General features: G+C 41.6%; 5 protein-coding genes across 9 annotated transcripts in view; 2 read left to right on the top strand and 3 right to left on the bottom strand.

Annotated features, from left to right (window-relative positions):
- Window positions 1-938, bottom strand: part of adgrv1 (adhesion G protein-coupled receptor V1) — a 107,653-nt gene extending 106,715 nt beyond the window's left edge. Inside the window, exon 1 of one of the 2 annotated variants that reach the window (XM_086076012.1) lies at window positions 612-938. In XM_086076012.1, coding sequence (XP_085932138.1) covers window positions 612-630 — 19 coding nt within the window. In that variant the 5' untranslated portion in view covers window positions 631-938. The remainder of the gene's footprint in view (window positions 1-611) is intronic. The other variant, XM_086076013.1, reaches the window with a different exon arrangement.
- A 1,625-nt stretch (window positions 939-2,563) lies between these two features.
- On the top strand, window positions 2,564-6,968 carry lysmd3 (LysM, putative peptidoglycan-binding, domain containing 3). The gene is made up of 3 exons (XM_086076765.1): window positions 2,564-2,699; window positions 3,271-3,542; window positions 4,704-6,968. The coding sequence occupies exons 2-3, from the start codon at window positions 3,276-3,278 to the stop codon at window positions 5,379-5,381; spliced, it is 945 nt and encodes a 314-aa protein (XP_085932891.1). The 5' UTR covers window positions 2,564-2,699; window positions 3,271-3,275; the 3' UTR covers window positions 5,382-6,968.
- Window positions 6,743-11,051, bottom strand: polr3g (polymerase (RNA) III (DNA directed) polypeptide G). Of its 2 annotated transcripts, none has more exons than XM_086076769.1 (8): window positions 10,254-11,051; window positions 9,998-10,150; window positions 9,715-9,844; window positions 9,311-9,376; window positions 8,687-8,743; window positions 7,455-7,519; window positions 7,255-7,365; window positions 6,743-7,177 (listed from the first exon to the last, which is right to left on the bottom strand). In XM_086076769.1, the coding sequence occupies exons 2-8, from the start codon at window positions 10,106-10,108 to the stop codon at window positions 7,088-7,090; spliced, it is 630 nt and encodes a 209-aa protein (XP_085932895.1). In that variant the 5' UTR covers window positions 10,109-10,150; window positions 10,254-11,051; the 3' UTR covers window positions 6,743-7,087. The 2 variants fall into 2 exon arrangements, with proteins under 2 accessions (XP_085932895.1, XP_085932893.1); XM_086076767.1 differs by having other exon boundaries at window positions 6,745-7,177; window positions 9,998-10,138; window positions 10,254-11,040.
- mblac2 (metallo-beta-lactamase domain containing 2) lies at window positions 10,502-13,492 on the top strand. The gene is made up of 3 exons (XM_086076766.1): window positions 10,502-11,104; window positions 11,718-11,932; window positions 12,921-13,492. The coding sequence occupies exons 1-3, from the start codon at window positions 10,663-10,665 to the stop codon at window positions 13,092-13,094; spliced, it is 831 nt and encodes a 276-aa protein (XP_085932892.1). The 5' UTR covers window positions 10,502-10,662; the 3' UTR covers window positions 13,095-13,492.
- Window positions 13,493-13,919: 427 nt separating this feature from the next.
- Window positions 13,920-17,409, bottom strand: part of rtkna (rhotekin a) — a 68,042-nt gene continuing 64,552 nt past the window's right edge. For all 3 annotated transcript variants that reach the window (XM_086077005.1, XM_086077006.1, XM_086077007.1), the window contains exon 11: window positions 13,920-16,314. In XM_086077005.1, coding sequence (XP_085933131.1) covers window positions 15,644-16,314 — 671 coding nt within the window. In that variant the 3' untranslated portion in view covers window positions 13,920-15,643. The remainder of the gene's footprint in view (window positions 16,315-17,409) is intronic.

Below are 17,409 nucleotides of genomic sequence, written 5' to 3'. Positions count from 1 at the left end.
TAATTACTCAAGGAACTGTATGTTCAACATGTTTAAGATCCACCAGAATGCATTTTAGTTCATTTCCTTCACAAGTGTGCCATTACTTATATATAACTCAAGTAAGTAGCCCTATAAGTTGGCAGGACTTTTTTATTTTTATTTTATTTTATTTTTTTAATGAATGGTCCCCCCAGTTGTATCCATGTGTGAGGATCCCTGTTTGATTTCAGTGGGCGGGCAGGGGGGCGGGGGGGGGGGGGAGCCCACACAAAGAGTAGCAATCACACTGGAGATCCTGCATGTAACCATGGAAGCGTTTTGTCTCTGTCGTCAATGGACTCGCCGGCCATTCATTCGCTGATGGCGTTGAATCAATATTTAGGCTTTTCGGTGTTATTAGCTGCTACGAGGAGGAGGAGGAGGAGGAGGTGGAAAGTGGGGGCGGGGCATTTGGCACAGTCCGAAAGAAAATTAGCACCGTGTCACTTCTAATGGTGTCGTATAATATGTCTGCTCGATCTTAATTGAGGAGTGACGACTATATAGTTTCCACACTACCACTCTCTAAGAAGTACAAACTTGATACAACCTTACGTTTAGAACGGAAATTACAAGATAAAACAACTTACCTGACCACTCCAAGTCCATGACTAATTATCGAGACGTCCTTATGACTGGGGAAAACATGGATGAATAGTAAATACTCCGAAGTCTCCCCTTATAAAGGTGTTTGTAAAGTCGGCTATCCCTTCCGGTGAAGCGGTGGTGGCATCCAAAGTAGTAACACGAGGTGGAGCGGGCACTCCATCTAAATAACGGGCCAAAGTAACGGTTCTCCTCTCCGTCTCCGCCGGTGTGCTGCGGCCATGTGAGTGACCGAGAGCCACCCGGTACTATAAAGCACACGGGAGCGCGCACCCAAGATTAGCTATAGCGGTTGCGCGTGCACGTCCAGCTCGTCTGGAAGTGGCTGAAGCTAATGAGACGCGATGTTCAATTTAATCCCCACCGGGTTCGTCTGTTCAAACGTGTTCGCTTTTTGGAGGCCAATGGCGCCACCGTGTGAGCCAAGGTGGAAATGAGACCCCATTTTACCCAGAAATTGAGATTTTCTACTCAACTTCATATTTATTTGAGATGTTATGCTGTTTGAAATACATTTTAAAAATACAAATTAGGCCTAATTAAGCAGACAGCAGTCAAACAGGTTTAGTTTGCCTTTTGCAATATTTGGGCTTATTTAATACTAAAATAGTGGACCTCGATTTAAGAACATGATTTCTATAGTAAAATGAATATATTTCAAATTACTGAAAGGTTTTTATGTCAATTGATCTTTCGCTATACGACAGACTGACACAGTTTGTGGACGGGAAAAAAAAACACGGACTTAATCCATTCATTCAGTAATTTATTTAGTAATGAGACCTTGAAGAAGACCTCTGAGTTTCATTATTCTGCTGTATTTTCATGATGACTGGTTTGATGAGGACCGTAGTTATAGTGATATCGAACCATAAATGTAAAAAAGTGGGCACTGTGACTTCCATTTCAATAGACAGCAGATGGCGATACAGGACAAAATGTGATGTGGATTAAAACAGGTGTATTTTCCACGTTTAGACTAGTGGGGGCACATGGAAATGCATGTACAGTTCAGGCCAAAAGTTTGGACACACCTTCTCATGCAATACATTTTCTTTATTTTCATGACTATTTAAATTGCAGATTCTCACTGAAAGCATCAAAATTATGAATGAACGCATTTGGAGTCATGTACTTTTTTTTTTTTTTTTTTTTAATAATCAGTCTTTGCTCTGATTACTGGTTTGCACACTCTTGGCATTCTTACCTCTGGGAACTCCTTCAATAATGTTGGAAAGCAATTTCAAGTAAGTAACTACTCTTGAAGCTCATTGAGGGAATGCCAAGGCTGCCAAGGCAAAAAAAAAAAAAAAAAAATCAGAGCAAAGAGTGACTATTTTGAAGAAACTAAAATATAAAACATGTTTTCAGTTATTTCACTTTTTTTAAGTACATAACCCCACGTGTTCATTCATAGTATTGATGCCTTCAGTGACATTCTACAATGTAAATAGTGTAAATAGTCATGAAAATAAAGAAAATGCATTGCTTGAGAAGGTGTGTCTAATATATATATATATATATATATATATATATATATATATATATATATATATATATATATATATATATATATATATATATATATATATATATATATATATATATATATGTGACTTAACTCCCGCTTTAAATATAGGAAAACAAAAACTACTTAAATAATGTTCAATTAAAATGGATTGCACAAACTTTTTTTAGACTGCAAAAATATTGAAAAAATATTGAACTAAAAACAGTACCTGTGCAGAGATTTTACCATTTTGAGAATGCGCAGTAAATATTAAACGATAGACAACATTTGAAATTTCGATTACATGTATTTCCCCTCTCTGCGCTCTGGACGAAATCCCATCTCAGCTTCTTTTTCGTCACATCTCGCGATAGCTCGGGCACCTCTGACGCGGCCGACGTCATGACGTAATGATTGTGTTGACGTGGCCGTGAGAGGCGGACAGCGGGTAGCAGCTCAACAGTAGCAAGAATGTATCGAAGCTTTGCAAGGGGAAGGTGAGACTGAAGATTACCACCCGTAATCATGGATTTGACCGACTGATCGCTGTTCACTTATTCAGGTAAACGCACTTGTTTACACTCTCCGGAAGCCTCACGGTAAGCTAGATCGCTGATCGATTACATTGTTGTAACCAACTAGTAGCCTGACAGTAGACTATAGTTAGCTTTAGCGTATTCTGTGCAGATGGGGTTTTAGTTTGCTTTATTTGTTTTTATAGGTGAGCTTTAAATGATGTTTTATGTTCTCACAGGATAAACATTACAATTGACGTGCGTTGTCTCTTACAACCGGTGCATATTTAGGTTGCTAAAATAGAGTAATTAGCATTGGTCGTGTTGTTTTCATTTCTTCGCAACCTTGATACGCGAGTTGCTTTTTTTGTGTGTGTGTCAAATCCCACATGTCCGTGTTCGACCAAAGAGTAACGCGGTGTGTAATAAAACATCCACATTGCCAGGCTGGGAATGATTATCGGAGGTGTTACGTAAGCAGAAAGGCCAGCGAGAGTGTACATTGTTATCTTCTATATGACGTCTTACTTCATCGAAGCCATTATTCAAATGCGCGCTCAGTTCATGTTATGTAACGCCGTTAACAACGATCGTATGTTTTCTTTCCTCCCGCCGCAGTGAAAATGACTAGCCGAGGCCAGCACTATGGCTTCCAGTCGGCCACCCTGGTGCAACCCGCAAATGGAGGTCATGCCTACCTGTTCGGCACCACCAGTTCGGAGAACGAACAGTCGGAGGAGGATGGCGACAGCTACGAGCTGCGGCCGCGTGGCAGGGAGAAGTACCTCAGGAGCACGTCCAGGGAGCGGATGGATGACATTGTCTACCTGACCAGAGACATTCAGGAGGGAGACACCCTAAACAGCATTGCCTTGCAGTACCATTGTTCGGTAAGTTTGCATTCACCCTGCTGTAAACAAAGCGCGTCATTATTTATCGGTTCAGATTAATAGTTGGGGGTGGGGACCATCACATTAACTGTCATGAAATCATTAATTGTAGTGCAAGTTGTCAGTGTTCAAGTCGTAAAATTACAACAAACCAATTAGTCACGGTTGGATGTGATCCATTGTTTTCTTTTGTCACTGCGCCGTGTAGCATAAGAAAACAAATGTTGGTTTTGAGGCAGCTGACAAAACTGCCACAGTCCACCGGCAGGCGTTACAGTGTATGTACCAGTACTATATCTTGGTTCTCAGCAGAACTGATATCCTAAAAAGTATACGTTCGAGTCGAAGGGTGTGTAAACTTGATGAGCCTCCCTCATAACCACATGTGTGTCAGACATGTATCAAGATAATTATCTGTTTACTCCCTGTTGTCTTGCCACATTGCAGTCAAACTTGACTGATTTATTAGCTCGAGGCTCGGGCTGGGCATCGATGCGGAAGGCCCCGATTCGATTCACGTTGATTTTTGATTCAGTTAAGGATTTCATGCAGTACAGATTTTACTTTTATAGACATTCTCAGAAGTATCAATACTGCAGATGGACAATTCTTGCTCTTAACTCATTCACTGCCATAAATTCATAAAAAAAATAGGGGCGGCAGGCAATTAATTTTTTTTAATTGTAATTAATTGTTTGACTTCACAAGTTAACTCACGGTTAATCACAAATTTTATATCTGTTCTAAATGAACAATGAAAAAAATTCTATGTTTTCATACTCTTAACAAAAGTGGAAAAAAAATGTGAATCGAATAGAAATAGTTCAAATGAATTTTCAACGTTTATAGCAGTTCAATGGCAGTGAATGAATAAAAAAAAAAGAAAAGATTATTAAAAATTTGGGACGTCAGGTGATTAACATTTTAGTTTGTAATTAATCGCATGACTTCACTAGTTAACTCACGATCAATCACAAATTTCATATATGTTCTAAATGTACAATAAAAAAAGTTCTAGCTTTTCATACTCTTGTTAACAAAAGAGGGGAAAAAATACAAACTAATAGAAATAGTTCAAATGAATTTTTGACGTTTTTAGCCGTCAATGGCAGTGAATGAGTTAATAAAGCAAGCATCAATGGATCTTGTCTTTGTTTTTAGGTGGCCGATTTAAAGCGCTCAAACAACCTCCTGACAGAGCAGGACTTGTTCGCTTTGCGCTCGGTGAAGATCCCCGTCAAGCGCTTCAGCATGTTGACAGAAACTCACGCCGGACCCCTCAAACCGGCCCCCGCCGCCGCCGAATCCCGACGGCCGACCCAGATCTCGGCCGGCGCCGCCCTCCCCATCGAGTCGTCCACGGACTCGTCCTCGTCCACGGACAGCGTGGAAGGCTTCCTCATGGAGAAGGACAAGGACATCGAGCAACTGGTCAAATCCACGGGGCCGTCCAGGAGCAGCCTCAACGAGGTCGTGTCCTCGTTGACGCTGCAGCTCACGCCGGGAAACGTGGAGTACAAACCGGCGGCCAAAAAGGACCCTTATTACGGAGCGGACTGGGGCATGAGGTGGTGGACGGCGGTGGTCATCATGCTGGTGGTTGGCATCATCACGCCTGTGTTCTACCTACTGTACTATGAAGTTCTGATGAAGGCTGAGGTCAGCCATCACGGGACTCCCGCGCAGGTTGCCGACCACGTGCCGCACACGCATGACCACGACCATGTTCTTTTAGAGAAGAGTCACGCGGGTGCCGGACCCCCACAAAACGCTGCAGATGTGCCTCATGAAGCCCCGCGAGGACTCAGAGCGGACAGTGCACAACACGGGAAGTCATGACAAAAGTCGTTTTGTAATCACGACATGAGTCATCGATGCAATTTTGAGAGGGAACGTCACTTTAACTCATTCACCGCCATTGACGGCAATAGACGGGAAAAATTCATTTGAACTATTTCTATTAGTTTAACATTTTTTTCCCCACTTTTGTTAGCAAGAGTATGAAAACCTAGAATTTATTTTTTTAGAAAGATATAAAATTTGTGATTAATCGTGAGTTAACTATTGAAGTCATGCGATTAATTACGATTAAATATTTTAATCGCCTGACGCGATTAAAAGATTACAAAAAAATTTGGGGCGTCAGGCGATTGCATTTTTTAAATCATAATTAATCGCAAGACTTCACAAGTTAACTCACAATTTTTATATCTGTTCTAAATGTACAATAAAAAATATATAGGTTTTCATACTCTTGTTAACAAAAGTAGAAAAAATGTTAAGCTGGCAGTGAATGAGTTAAAGTGGGAATACATTGAAATGATCTGGAATTATGTTTCCACTCATCCATGCTGCTGCTTTTATATGAAGTCACACACACGTTTTCTTGTGGCAAATACGGACAATACATTTCCATAACACTGATGGGCCACTACCCCGAAAAAGGTTTAATTTTGCCTTTTGGTTTTAAAGGACTTTTTTCCCCTCGCAATTTTAAACTGTTCCCAGGTGTCTTAACTCATTCACTGCCATTGACTGCTATCGACGTCAAAAATTCATTTGAACTATTTCTATTAGTTTCACATTTTTTTCCACTTGTGTTAAGAGTATGAAAACCTAGATTTTAACTCACGATTAATCAAAAATGTTATATCTGTTCTAATATAATAATAAAAATGTAGGTATTCATACTCTTGTTAACAAAAGTGGAAAAAAATGTTAAGCCAATAGAAATAGTTCAAATTAATTTTTGACATCTATAGCCGTCAATGGCGGTGAATGAGTTAATGTCTGACATGCTTAAGTTAAATGATAACACACACCTGGTTCTTCTTTTTGCTGAAATTAGCCAGTCTGAAGGGTGTAGTCCGCATATACAGCTGAGCCAAAGGCGACACCCGCTTTTGTTAACCATAATGACCAGAGGCGGAGCCTGAGCCTTGCGACGAGCGTGGCCTTAACTTGTGGGAGCAGATCCCGGAGTGTAGCCAAAAAAATAAAAAATAAAAATAAAGGGAGTGTCTGGAAAGACAATAAAAGTATTTTCACTCAGAGGCAAGATCTTCATGTTGTGTGATTGTGGCACCACCAAACACAAATACAACACTGTTTCGAACTCAATGCAGCTCTGCTTACCTTTTGGCTTTGACGTGGTGCATCGTCTTTCAAACAAGCATTGGTGTGTAGGTGGTTGTTAGATTTTAATTAATATATATATGATGACTATTCACATGTATTTTGAGTACATTGAGAAGAAAAAAAGCTCAGTGGAAAAATTCAGAGTTGCACAGAATTCTCACATTTTTTTTTTTTTTGCTGAAGCCCTTTTACTTCACCACAAGCATTCTCTGTCGACAGTATGTGCCTTTCAACCCGTGTAAATGTGCTTACAGGCTGGAGAATAAAATAAATCTATTTTCAAATGTTGCCAGCGTGCATACACTTTTGGCATTTCTTATTTACACAGCTCTTGAAAGTTTTAACATTTTTGTAAACAAAAGTATCACTCGGGATTCATAATGAAAAGTAACAAGTTGAGGTAAGAGTCAGTATGTCGCTTCGCCATCCATGTTGTCGTCGCTGCCGCCACCAAAGTCTTCGCCGTTGTCAAAGTAGCTGTCAATGTAGTCGTTGTCCTACAAAAGAATACAATTTTAATTTGTTACATTTTGACCGGTAGGAATCTCATTTGCAACATTTATAAATAACTCACCTCGACTTCATCTTCCTCATATTGCTCCTCTTCGATCTCCTCATCTTCATTTTCTTTTTTCTCTTTGTTCTCTTCATCTGATTTGTCGCCGCCATCTTTCTTTTCCAGCTCCTGATGTGTGAACAAGAACAGGCAACATGCAGATGCACAACAGAAAGCAAAATCGACATTCTATCAAAATAAAATACAAGGCTACTCACGCTCAATTTGGTCAACACATCTTCTGCAGATTTGCTGGATAGCTTCACTTTTTTCTTCTTTGGGCCTGTTGGATTTAGCCAATTTGTCTTTAACACCAAAATTCTTATTTAGATCTTGGACAAATATTGTAACTCATTCACTGCCATTGACGGCTATAGACGTAAAAAATTCATTTGAACTATTTCTAATAGTTTAAAAATGTTCCCACTTTTGTTAACAAGAGTATGAAAATCTAGAATGTTTTTATTGTATTAGAACGGATATAAAATTTGTGATTAATCGTGAGGTAACTAGTGAAGTCATGCGATTAAAAATTGTAATCGCCTAATGCCCCTAATTTTTAATAATCGTTTCTTTTTTTTAAATAAATATTTTATTTACTTTTCTTAAAAATAATTTATTAATTTTTTTAATTAGGGGCGTCAGGCAATTTATTTTTTTTCATCGTAATTAATCGCATGACTTCACTCGTTAACTCACGATTAATCACAAATTTTATATCTGCTCTAAACGTTAAAAAAAAGAAAGTTAACTAGTGAAGTCATGCAATTAATTACGATTAAAAATGGTAATCGCCTAACACCCTAATTTTTAATAATGTTTTATTTAAACAAAAAAAATATTATTAATTTTTTTTATTAATTTTGGAAAAAAATTACAATTATTTTTATTTTATTTTTTTTAAAGAAAAGATTATTAAAAATTAGGAGTGTCAGGTAATTACATTTTTTAATCGTAATTAATCGCATGACTTCACTAGTTAACTCACGATTAATCACAAGTTTTGTATCTGTTCTAAATGTACAAAAACAAAACATTTCTAGGTTTTCATACTCTTGTTAACAAAAGTGGAAAAAAATGTTAAACTAATAGAAATAGTTTAAATGAATTTATGACGTCTATAGCCGTCAACGGCAGTGAATGAGTTAATTTTATTTCGTGAATGAGTATAATTTAGCTGGAATCGACAAGTGGAAAAAGGCTAAACATGTCAACACATTCAAATACAGAAAATATGATTGAATTACAATGTACTGCACGTACAAATAAAAATGTAACCCAAGTAAACTTGAAAAGTTAAATACAACTGAACTGTACTAAGGCAGTGATTCTTTTGTGTACCACTAGAGGGAGCCCACCCACCACACTTTGACAATCACAATTTTCAAAAGCTGTCATTAATATAGCTAACAACTTTACAAAAGATTATTGATGTTTATTTATACTGTACCTGCTTTCACACTTGTTTTCTTCTGAGGCATCAATTCTTTTGGGAAGACATTCCAATCTTAATGTAGAAGACATACAGATTATTAACTCATTCACACCCAGCCATTTTCACTGAAGCAATCCCCTTCGCTCCCGGCTATTTTACTGGATTTTGACTGATTTTACAAGGCCCGCAGAATATTGTGTTCTATTGCTATAAAAACGTGGAACCTACCAAAAGAAAGATTAGAGTCTCTTCTTTCATCAGGAAAAAAGTAAATTTCTATCTGTTTCAGTTTTGAATATAGCCAAGTTTTATTATTATTATTCATAAATCTGCTCAGAACTGTGGGTAAACAAGTTTGTTTTCAACATGGCCCTGGTTGATCTCTTATACTCTGCTGCCACCTGCTAGCCGTTTTTGTAATAACTACCATTGCTTCAACCGTTTTGTGCAGTTGAAAGGCTGCATCAAAGCCTTCTGTTCGCTCTAGCATAAAAACAAAAAACGTATAAATACGTCTTTGGGACACTTCTAACATTTAAAATGTATTTATACGTTTTTGGGAGCAAATAAGTTTGTCAATAGTCTTAATCCTTCAACAGGATGTTTTTTTGTGTGTTTTTTAAAAAAAATAAAACATACCTGGCGTCCATTCGTCATCATCTACCTGTTTCTGCTTCAAGTATCTCTGTGTGTATTTCTCCACATCTGTTTCGAGTAAACAAGCATGCTCAGTTCTTCAACACAAAAAGCAGCACTGAATCCATAATTATTTCTTGACAAATGAATGACAATATGCTAAATTATTCTCCATTTTCAAAATGAACAATGGGTCTGATTATTTTTCAAAATATTCAGCCCCAAGTAATTCTAGTTATTAAGGTTTAAGATGAACACCCCAGATATTTTAACATTAACAGCCTTAATAGAGTCCACAGATACAGTTGCGGCAGCTCAAACTTAATATTCCTCCATAAATCGACCTCTCTATTCCCCTCACATAAGGCTTTGCCGAGTGCCCCAAGTCAGGTTTCAAAAGCACTCACCCGCCTTATTGGACTGAAATTTGATGTTGTGAGGCATCCGCTGCATGGCTCCCCTCATCTCCTGTTTGAGAGCCAGCATGTAGTCCTCTTCCTCGCCGACCTTCAGGGGGACTGGCTTGAAGTCTATGGGCTGGAAAGAGCAATATCAAGAGGATGCATTATAGGGTGAGATGCTATTGGTTGATGTTAAGGTGATGTCTTTACACAGAAGATATCAAATAAAACGTGCTTGACTTTTCATTTTTGACATCGTCGGGCCAACGACAAATTCGGGGTGTCTTACTGGAAAGAGTGGACTGGGCCCCACCCTGGCTTCTGGCATGTTGCCCCTGCCGACTCCCAGTGCGTCAATGTTGAAGGAGAACGCGGCCACCCCACGCCCCTTCCCCGCCATGGCTGCAAACCGCCTCTACACCTGCAACACCTGCGATGCACACTGTATGACGTCATTCTGGTCGTCACATGCTCATGCTCTTCCAACACAGAATAGTACCGCAGAAAAATAAATAATAGTATGTAGTAAAAATGGTCATACTTACGAGAGCGGACGTTCAGTGTTGTGAGGATAACCCACAAGTATGCGACCTTACATTTTAAGACTTGCCATACGCGTCTACAAACAAACGGTCACTAAATTGACAAATGCAAGTTTCGCTAACACGCTGGTCACTGTCCACATGTGGGTTTCCTGGCTTTATAACCAACCCGCCCATTACGTGACGTCAAGCTTAATTTTCAGCCAATGGTAGCCAGCGTGAGGATTTTTCTCTTCCGCATCTTCGTCCAATCGCAGCGCTCTCCTCTTCCACGGGCGTGTCAGCGGCCGCAGCTTTAGCCTCAATGAAAACATATGCGCTCTACCCTGAAGCTAGCATCTCCGACGGCCACATAATCAACCTGACAGCTCGATTAGCCACTCATCCACGCGTGAAACGTGCATGAATCGGGATGTCCGCGGCCGACTGGTACGCTCACAAGTCGCTCGGAGACGGACTCTACTGGATCCAGGAACGGTTCTACCAGTCGCAGAACCGGGCTAACATATGGCTGCTGCGCGGCTCCCACCAGGACGTAGTGATCGACACGGGACTCGGCTTGAGGAGCCTGCCGGACTACATCGACGCCATGGGGCTGCTGGGCAAGGACCCGCAGCGGAAGAACCCGCTGCTGGCCATCGCCACCCACGCCCACTTCGACCACTCGGGTGGCCTGCATCAGTTCCAACAGGTGGGCGTCCACAGCGCCGAGGTGGAGGCGCTGGCTAACGGGGACAACTACGAGACGGTCACCTGGCTCAGTGACAGGGAGATAGCCGAGGCTCCCAGTCCCGGGTGGAGGGCCAGGAACTATAAAGTCAAGGCTGTGCAGCCCACGCACATCTTGCAAGAGGGTAAGAGTACGTGGTCTCGGAGGAGGGTGGGGGCGGGGATCATCATTGGGTCCGGTCCAGGTACTCAGTGATGTGGAAAAAGGTTCCACCCTTTCTTTAAAAGCATCACGGTCGATCACGATGCTATTAGATGCATGCACAGTAAAGTGTGCACAAGCAGGGAAGAGTGTCTTCACTTCTGTTGGCAGAAATATGGAAGAAACAATAGTCGTTCCTGTGAAGGCTTCTTTGGTGTACAGGTGAAAAGAGGCCACCCAAGATGGGTCATTTTTCAAGGATGGGTACCTGTAGTTCACACACTCCCACCGACAGGTTCTGCTGTGTCAGACTGCTGCAGTGCAGCTGGACTGTTTATTGCTATGACTCATACTTGTAATATGTAATCCTATAAGCTAAGGTCTGACATTTTTTTATTTTTTAAAGAATTCATGGTTAGAAGGAAGACATTTTGAAGGAAAAAAAATACCTGCACCCCAAAAAATAATTTACTTGGAACTGGGGATGTTGTCAGCATTTGACAGAACAAAACAAAACTGTAAATGGCAAAACCGGAGAAACTCATCGTTATGCAGCGACCAAGAAACACTCAATCATTCTCAGTCTTCGCGTGCAGGTGACGTCATCAACCTCGGCGACAGGCAGCTGACGGTGCTTCACATGCCGGGCCACTCGCGGGGCAGCATCTGCCTGCACGACGGCGACAACAAGCTGCTGTTCAGCGGCGACGTGGTGTACGACGGCGCCATGATCGACTGGCTGCCCTACAGCCACGTCAGCGACTACATCGGCAGCTGCGAGCGCCTGGTGGGCCTGGTGGACAGCGAACAGGTAACACCGAAGAGACATTGGATAGGGAAGCTAACTAAAAAAACGTAGTTCTCCAAGTATCACCAGCATAAAAAAATTAACATTATTGGACACCTAATTAGCTCAATTGTATTCCGTTGCTAGCCAAAACAGCAGAACCTACAGACATTCTGTCACACAAATTAAAGTGTGGAGACTTATCACAGTTTTCTAAAACTTATTGGACAACTGCACATTTTAGAGTGGCCTTCTATTGTGGGCAGCCTAAGGCACACCTGTGCAAAAATCAGGCCGTTAATCAGTATCTCGATATCTCACAATGCTTGCTCACCCACGTTTGGACAGATTTGAAAAAAGAAAAATTTAGTCAAAAAACAAAAATGTGATTTAATTATGGTCAATTGTTTAGCCCTTTTCACACTGCACTCGCCCAGTATTGCAAAAATGACCATTTTCCAGCATGCCCATATTTGGAAGTACTGATGTAGCAGCCTACCAGGAAGTAAATTGACCCAAAAAACAAAAGTGTTGTGATTTAATTTTTGTCCATTGTTTAGCCCTTTTCACACTGCACTCGCCCAGTATTGCAAAAATGACCATTTTCCAGCATGCCCATATTTGGAAGTACTGATGTAGCAGCCTACCAGGAAGTAAATTGACCCAAAAAACAAAAGTGTTGTGATTTAATTTTTGTCCATTGTTTAGCCCTTTTCACACTGCACTCGCTCATTAATGCAATTTTTTTTTTTTTACACTGGTTAGATTCCATCTTGACAAGATGCATCTTTCATAGTTGCAAAAGAAAGCCCTGACTTTGCTCCTTTTTAAAAGGAGGACATGCAGCAGAGAAAAACTAATGACTCGGCAGAATAGTTTAATTACCCCTCCCCTGCTAAACGCAGTGTGAAAAGGGCTTGATAGAACATGACTTCACACTGCGTGTAGAATTTCCATTGAATGGCTGTGAATGGGACAACCCGAAAATCTGCAAACGTCCGTGTCCTTGCAGGTGGACCAAGTCTTGCCGGGGCACTACAACACCTTCGGCGCCAAACGCCTCCACCGCATCGCCAGCTCGTACATCAGCAGAGCAGGAACGTGCCCGGCCAAGTTGTCCACTTGGGCGTGGAGGACGGTGGCCGGCGTGGCGCTCAGGGCGTCCCACCCACGCAGCGGCTGCTGATTGGTCGACCGGATTGCACGCACGCGCACATGCACAGAACAAGTCTTGAAATGAAATGTAATAATTGTTGCCAAACTTTCTGTATGTTGCCATTTGATTACATGAGAATGAAGTGTACTGATCAATGTGATTCTATGATGTTCTAAAGATGTATTGCTTGGAGTTAATAATATACAGTAAGTTGGTGTATGTTTTTTTAAATATATATATATATGTATTGCACATGTGAAGTTATAATAGCACAAGCATTGAGGTATTGAAGCGGAGTCAAGATGGCCGTAGTATTTGTCTATGCATAAAATCAGCATCTGCTACCTCCCATGTTTGTAACAGTGCTTTGTACTATCGGCGTATTTAAAGGCTGGGCTCGTTCGACTGACAATAAAGCCTCCGCCCTACTTTTTTCTTCTTCTTTGACATACTTTTCATCTTCTAGTAAGATGACTCCCCAGAGGATTTGCTGCCAGACAAGAACAAAGCACAATGCTCGCCTTCATCTAACTTGGCTTTTGCAGCTGGAAAAGTGTGTGCTATTATTTGGGATGGGCAGCATCACTTTGCTTAATTAGACTGTAAGAATTCTGTCAATTGTTAAATTAACTTTTGATTGATCAGGTCTAACTAGTTTGCGGGGAAGAACATGACGTCTGAAGCGAAATGACGATCAACAGCGCCTCTATCGGCTGTAGTCAAGTACTGCACTCAATTTTCTATTTGAAGACGCGATGAATCGAGTGTTTAACACAAAAGTAGGACGATGTGTTAGTCGTACCACGTTCATGCAGAGGCACACTTTTGCCGACATTTACTTGGATAAAGCATTGCTAGCAGATCACAGAGCCATTTATTATTATTATTATTAATTTCATATTCACACATTTCTCATGTCCCCTTGGATGGTTTACATGCAGAAACACAAAAAGGCTGCCGGTACAATGTCGTTAACAGTCAGTTGAACCCACGATCATGACAGATAATTTGACAGTGTCATCCACAATAATGGAACACAAAAGACAGAGCAAGGATGCTTATTTGGTAACTTGTGAAAATGTAAGTACAGTAACAAATGACTGCTGCGGGATTGGGCCACTTTTATTTATTTATTTACATTTTGTCATAAAACCATAACCATTTTCCTCTCGTAAAAACAACAACTTTATTAACTTTATTATACATACAGTATATATGGTCAAATTAATTGTGGCCCGAATCCTTCTTCATGCTATCCAGGCTGTAAATAACCCGATCTGATCGTTTTGAAGCGATCACAGGAATGACCAGCGTTGTTGAATTAAATGCAATTGAACAGATTCTTACAGATAATCAAATCATCTCAAATAGTTTATGAAATGTCAGCCAATCGTGCAGGTTAAAAAAGAGCAACGATACAACCCGGTGGGAGTAAAGAGAAAAATCATACTTGTGTGAAAATATTCGGACATCGTTACATCTCAGCAAGCCTCTCAAGCAGGGGTGTCCAGACTTTTTCTTCCAAGGGGCCGCATGCAGAAAAATTGAAGGGTGCAAGCCGGGTCCACTTTTGATACTCTTTACCTTAAATTTATTCTACATGCTAAAAAAAAAAACCCATCCGTTTAGGTAAAGATAAGTAAAGCTATTATAAATCACTTTTATATATATATACACAGTTTGATTACAAGATGTGCCAAGATGGCCGAAAGTGGTGCAAACAACCGACGTTGACACTATTTGCTGCAAATTGTCTTCATTCATGTGCTGTTATGAATAATAATGAACAAAAAAGGCGTGGCCAGTTTAGTGACGTGTGATTGGTGGAAAACAAGTCATGAGAAACTGACTTATTTTTTCGTCTCCCGCTCTGCCAACCAAGTTTAGAAAGACAGTGGTGCCCTGACATAAGAGTTGAAGCTTGTAACTACAAACACTCGCATCTCAAGTTATCTTTCCCCAATGAAATGAATGTAAATGACATTATTTCGTTCTGGCCCTTGAATATATATTTTTAAATTTTTAATAAGAAAAAAACACTATAATATTCAACTTAAATAAAAGCATACGGTACTGACATGATTAAACAGAATTTGCCGCATTCTTTGCTTCACTTCTGACTTGCATCTTGGCCACACGGGGGCGGTATAATAAAAACAAAGACACATACAAAGAGAAGGTTTTTCTCAACTTACTCAGTGAAAAAAATCCCACTTGTATCTCAAGGCACCACTGTTGCACAATGCAGGCAAACGACACATACAAAGCCAAATGTTACTTTTAGCATAGGCCATGGCCGCAAATGGCCCCCAGACCGCCGTTTGGACACCCCTCCTAACCTCACATGACACACCTTTATTACAAAAACACTTGATTTAGTCCCAACAAAACTGCAAGTGAATGAACAGAGATGACGACGATAGTGAAGCCAGGATAGAGAAATTAGTCAAAAGTAGCTTCCAGTTGGAAACGGGGGAAAGGTCGGCAGGTGCTCCCGAGCAGCATGACCCCAAATCCGGAGGCGAGTGGCTCCCCGATGATTGTCACCAGTCTGGTGGAAAAGCCTCCTCGGATCGAGGTCACACCTGACTTTGGAGCCAGTTGCGAGGGTCCAGTCTGGCCCTGAGGTTCCTGAGGCTGCGTCTTGCCGGCGAGGGCCGCGAGAAGGCGGACTCGGACGACTCGGGGCTGTGTCCGCCCTCGCTGTTGCTGGAGCTGCTGCTGGAGGTGGAGCTGGAGCAGGACAGCGCGGTCTGCGCGCTGCGCTGGGACAACGGCGAGCGGGACGATGAGGGGGGCTGGCAGGGGCAGTGGAAGGCGCCCCCTCCTCCGCCGTAGCCCCTCCCCCGCAGCGTGCTGAGCTTGGCGTCCAGCGAGAGCGTGCGCGGCCTCGGGCGGGACGGGGACGACAGGGGGAAGCCCGGCAAGGGGTCGGGCCAGCCGTGGTGGCGGGAGCAGGGGCTGGTGCTGCAGTGGCTGTCGCTGTCCGACGTCAGGCTGGCGTCCGAGGACAGGAGGCCCCGCGGGGGGCTGGCGGGGCTACGGGAGTGGCGGTGGGGGTGGTGGGGGCCGTGGCCCGTTAGGCGGGAGGTCGACGGACGAAGGGGGCCGGCGCTTTTGGGGTGGTTGTCCTCAAAGAGGGACATCCAGGTGGGAGAGGTGCCCAGCTGGCTGCGCAGCTCCAACTCCTGCATCCTGCGGGCCAACATGTCCGACACGCTGCTGCCGAACTCATCCGAAGACTCAATAACTGGAGAGGAGACACCGGGACGCCGTCAGAGCTCAAACCTTTTACACCTTCTCGAAATGGGCCAAAATGATTCATACCTTGGCAACATTTTCAGTATGTTTTGGTATTGCGGAAGAATCACCAAAGCACAGCTCAGTTGTGTCTAACATTAGTTCCTACCGAGCGATTTGATTGGATAAAAAGTCATTCCATATTGTTCCACCGTTCTAAACGGATCATTTGGCCAAACTCAACGGTCAGTGGTTATCTCGCATTACACAAATGCAGACATATTTCCAGAAATAATATTTTGATTTGAAGTACGAACGCTTGTCAGAAGAGAAGCCCACAAATGTGCCGTAAACATCCAAGTGTGCTCATGTGGTTAAATGACACATTATTGACAAACAGGAATGGACACTCAGCCAACATGCTAATGCGGCTAACAAGACTTTATTTTGCATTTCTGGACCACTTTTAGTGTAAATTTTGCTTGTCATGAAGAGCCCACTAAATGAACTAGCATCACGTTGCTTGACATTAAGTGGACTAAAAATCCAACTTATGCCATGAAAGTCAAACAGTTTACGTGACACTGGTGTTTTGGCTAGTTAGCATGTTGCGCTACGAGCTAACGCTGTGGCTACCATTTGCGTTAGTCGCGTCGAATAACAAACAAATAACAATTTCTTGGTGCTTATTACTGTAAACGAATACACGGGGTTTGTAGAAGTGTTGTATGAACGCAATATGATATTTGAGGTTGTGATGTACTTTAAATCATCGTTATTAGCTTTTGAGACTTTGTATATCAGGGAGGAGATCAATTTAGCATTTTTTTCATTATTGTAAGGGCAATGTTGCAAAATGAGATTGAAATTATATTTATGGTTTAAACTATCAACATATAAAAAAAAAATATATATATATATATGTATATATATATATATATATATATATATATATATATATATATATAGGTGGCTTCAATTACTTTAATTATTATTTTTTTTTTTACTACTTCACGAGGATCACTGATTTTTTTTATGACCAAATTGATTTGTCATGATCACATGCACAGGCTGCTTCTTCCTCCTTACGTCACCTGTCGTTGTA

The sequence above is a fragment of the Leptonotus elevatus genome, chromosome 5 (assembly GCF_054856555.1).
Source record: "Leptonotus elevatus isolate MCC_2025b chromosome 5, RoL_Lele_1.0, whole genome shotgun sequence".
Classification (NCBI taxonomy): domain Eukaryota; kingdom Metazoa; phylum Chordata; class Actinopteri; order Syngnathiformes; family Syngnathidae; genus Leptonotus; species Leptonotus elevatus.
The sequence above is the reverse complement of the archived record's forward strand: the minus strand, read 5'-3'. Positions and strand labels throughout refer to the sequence as shown.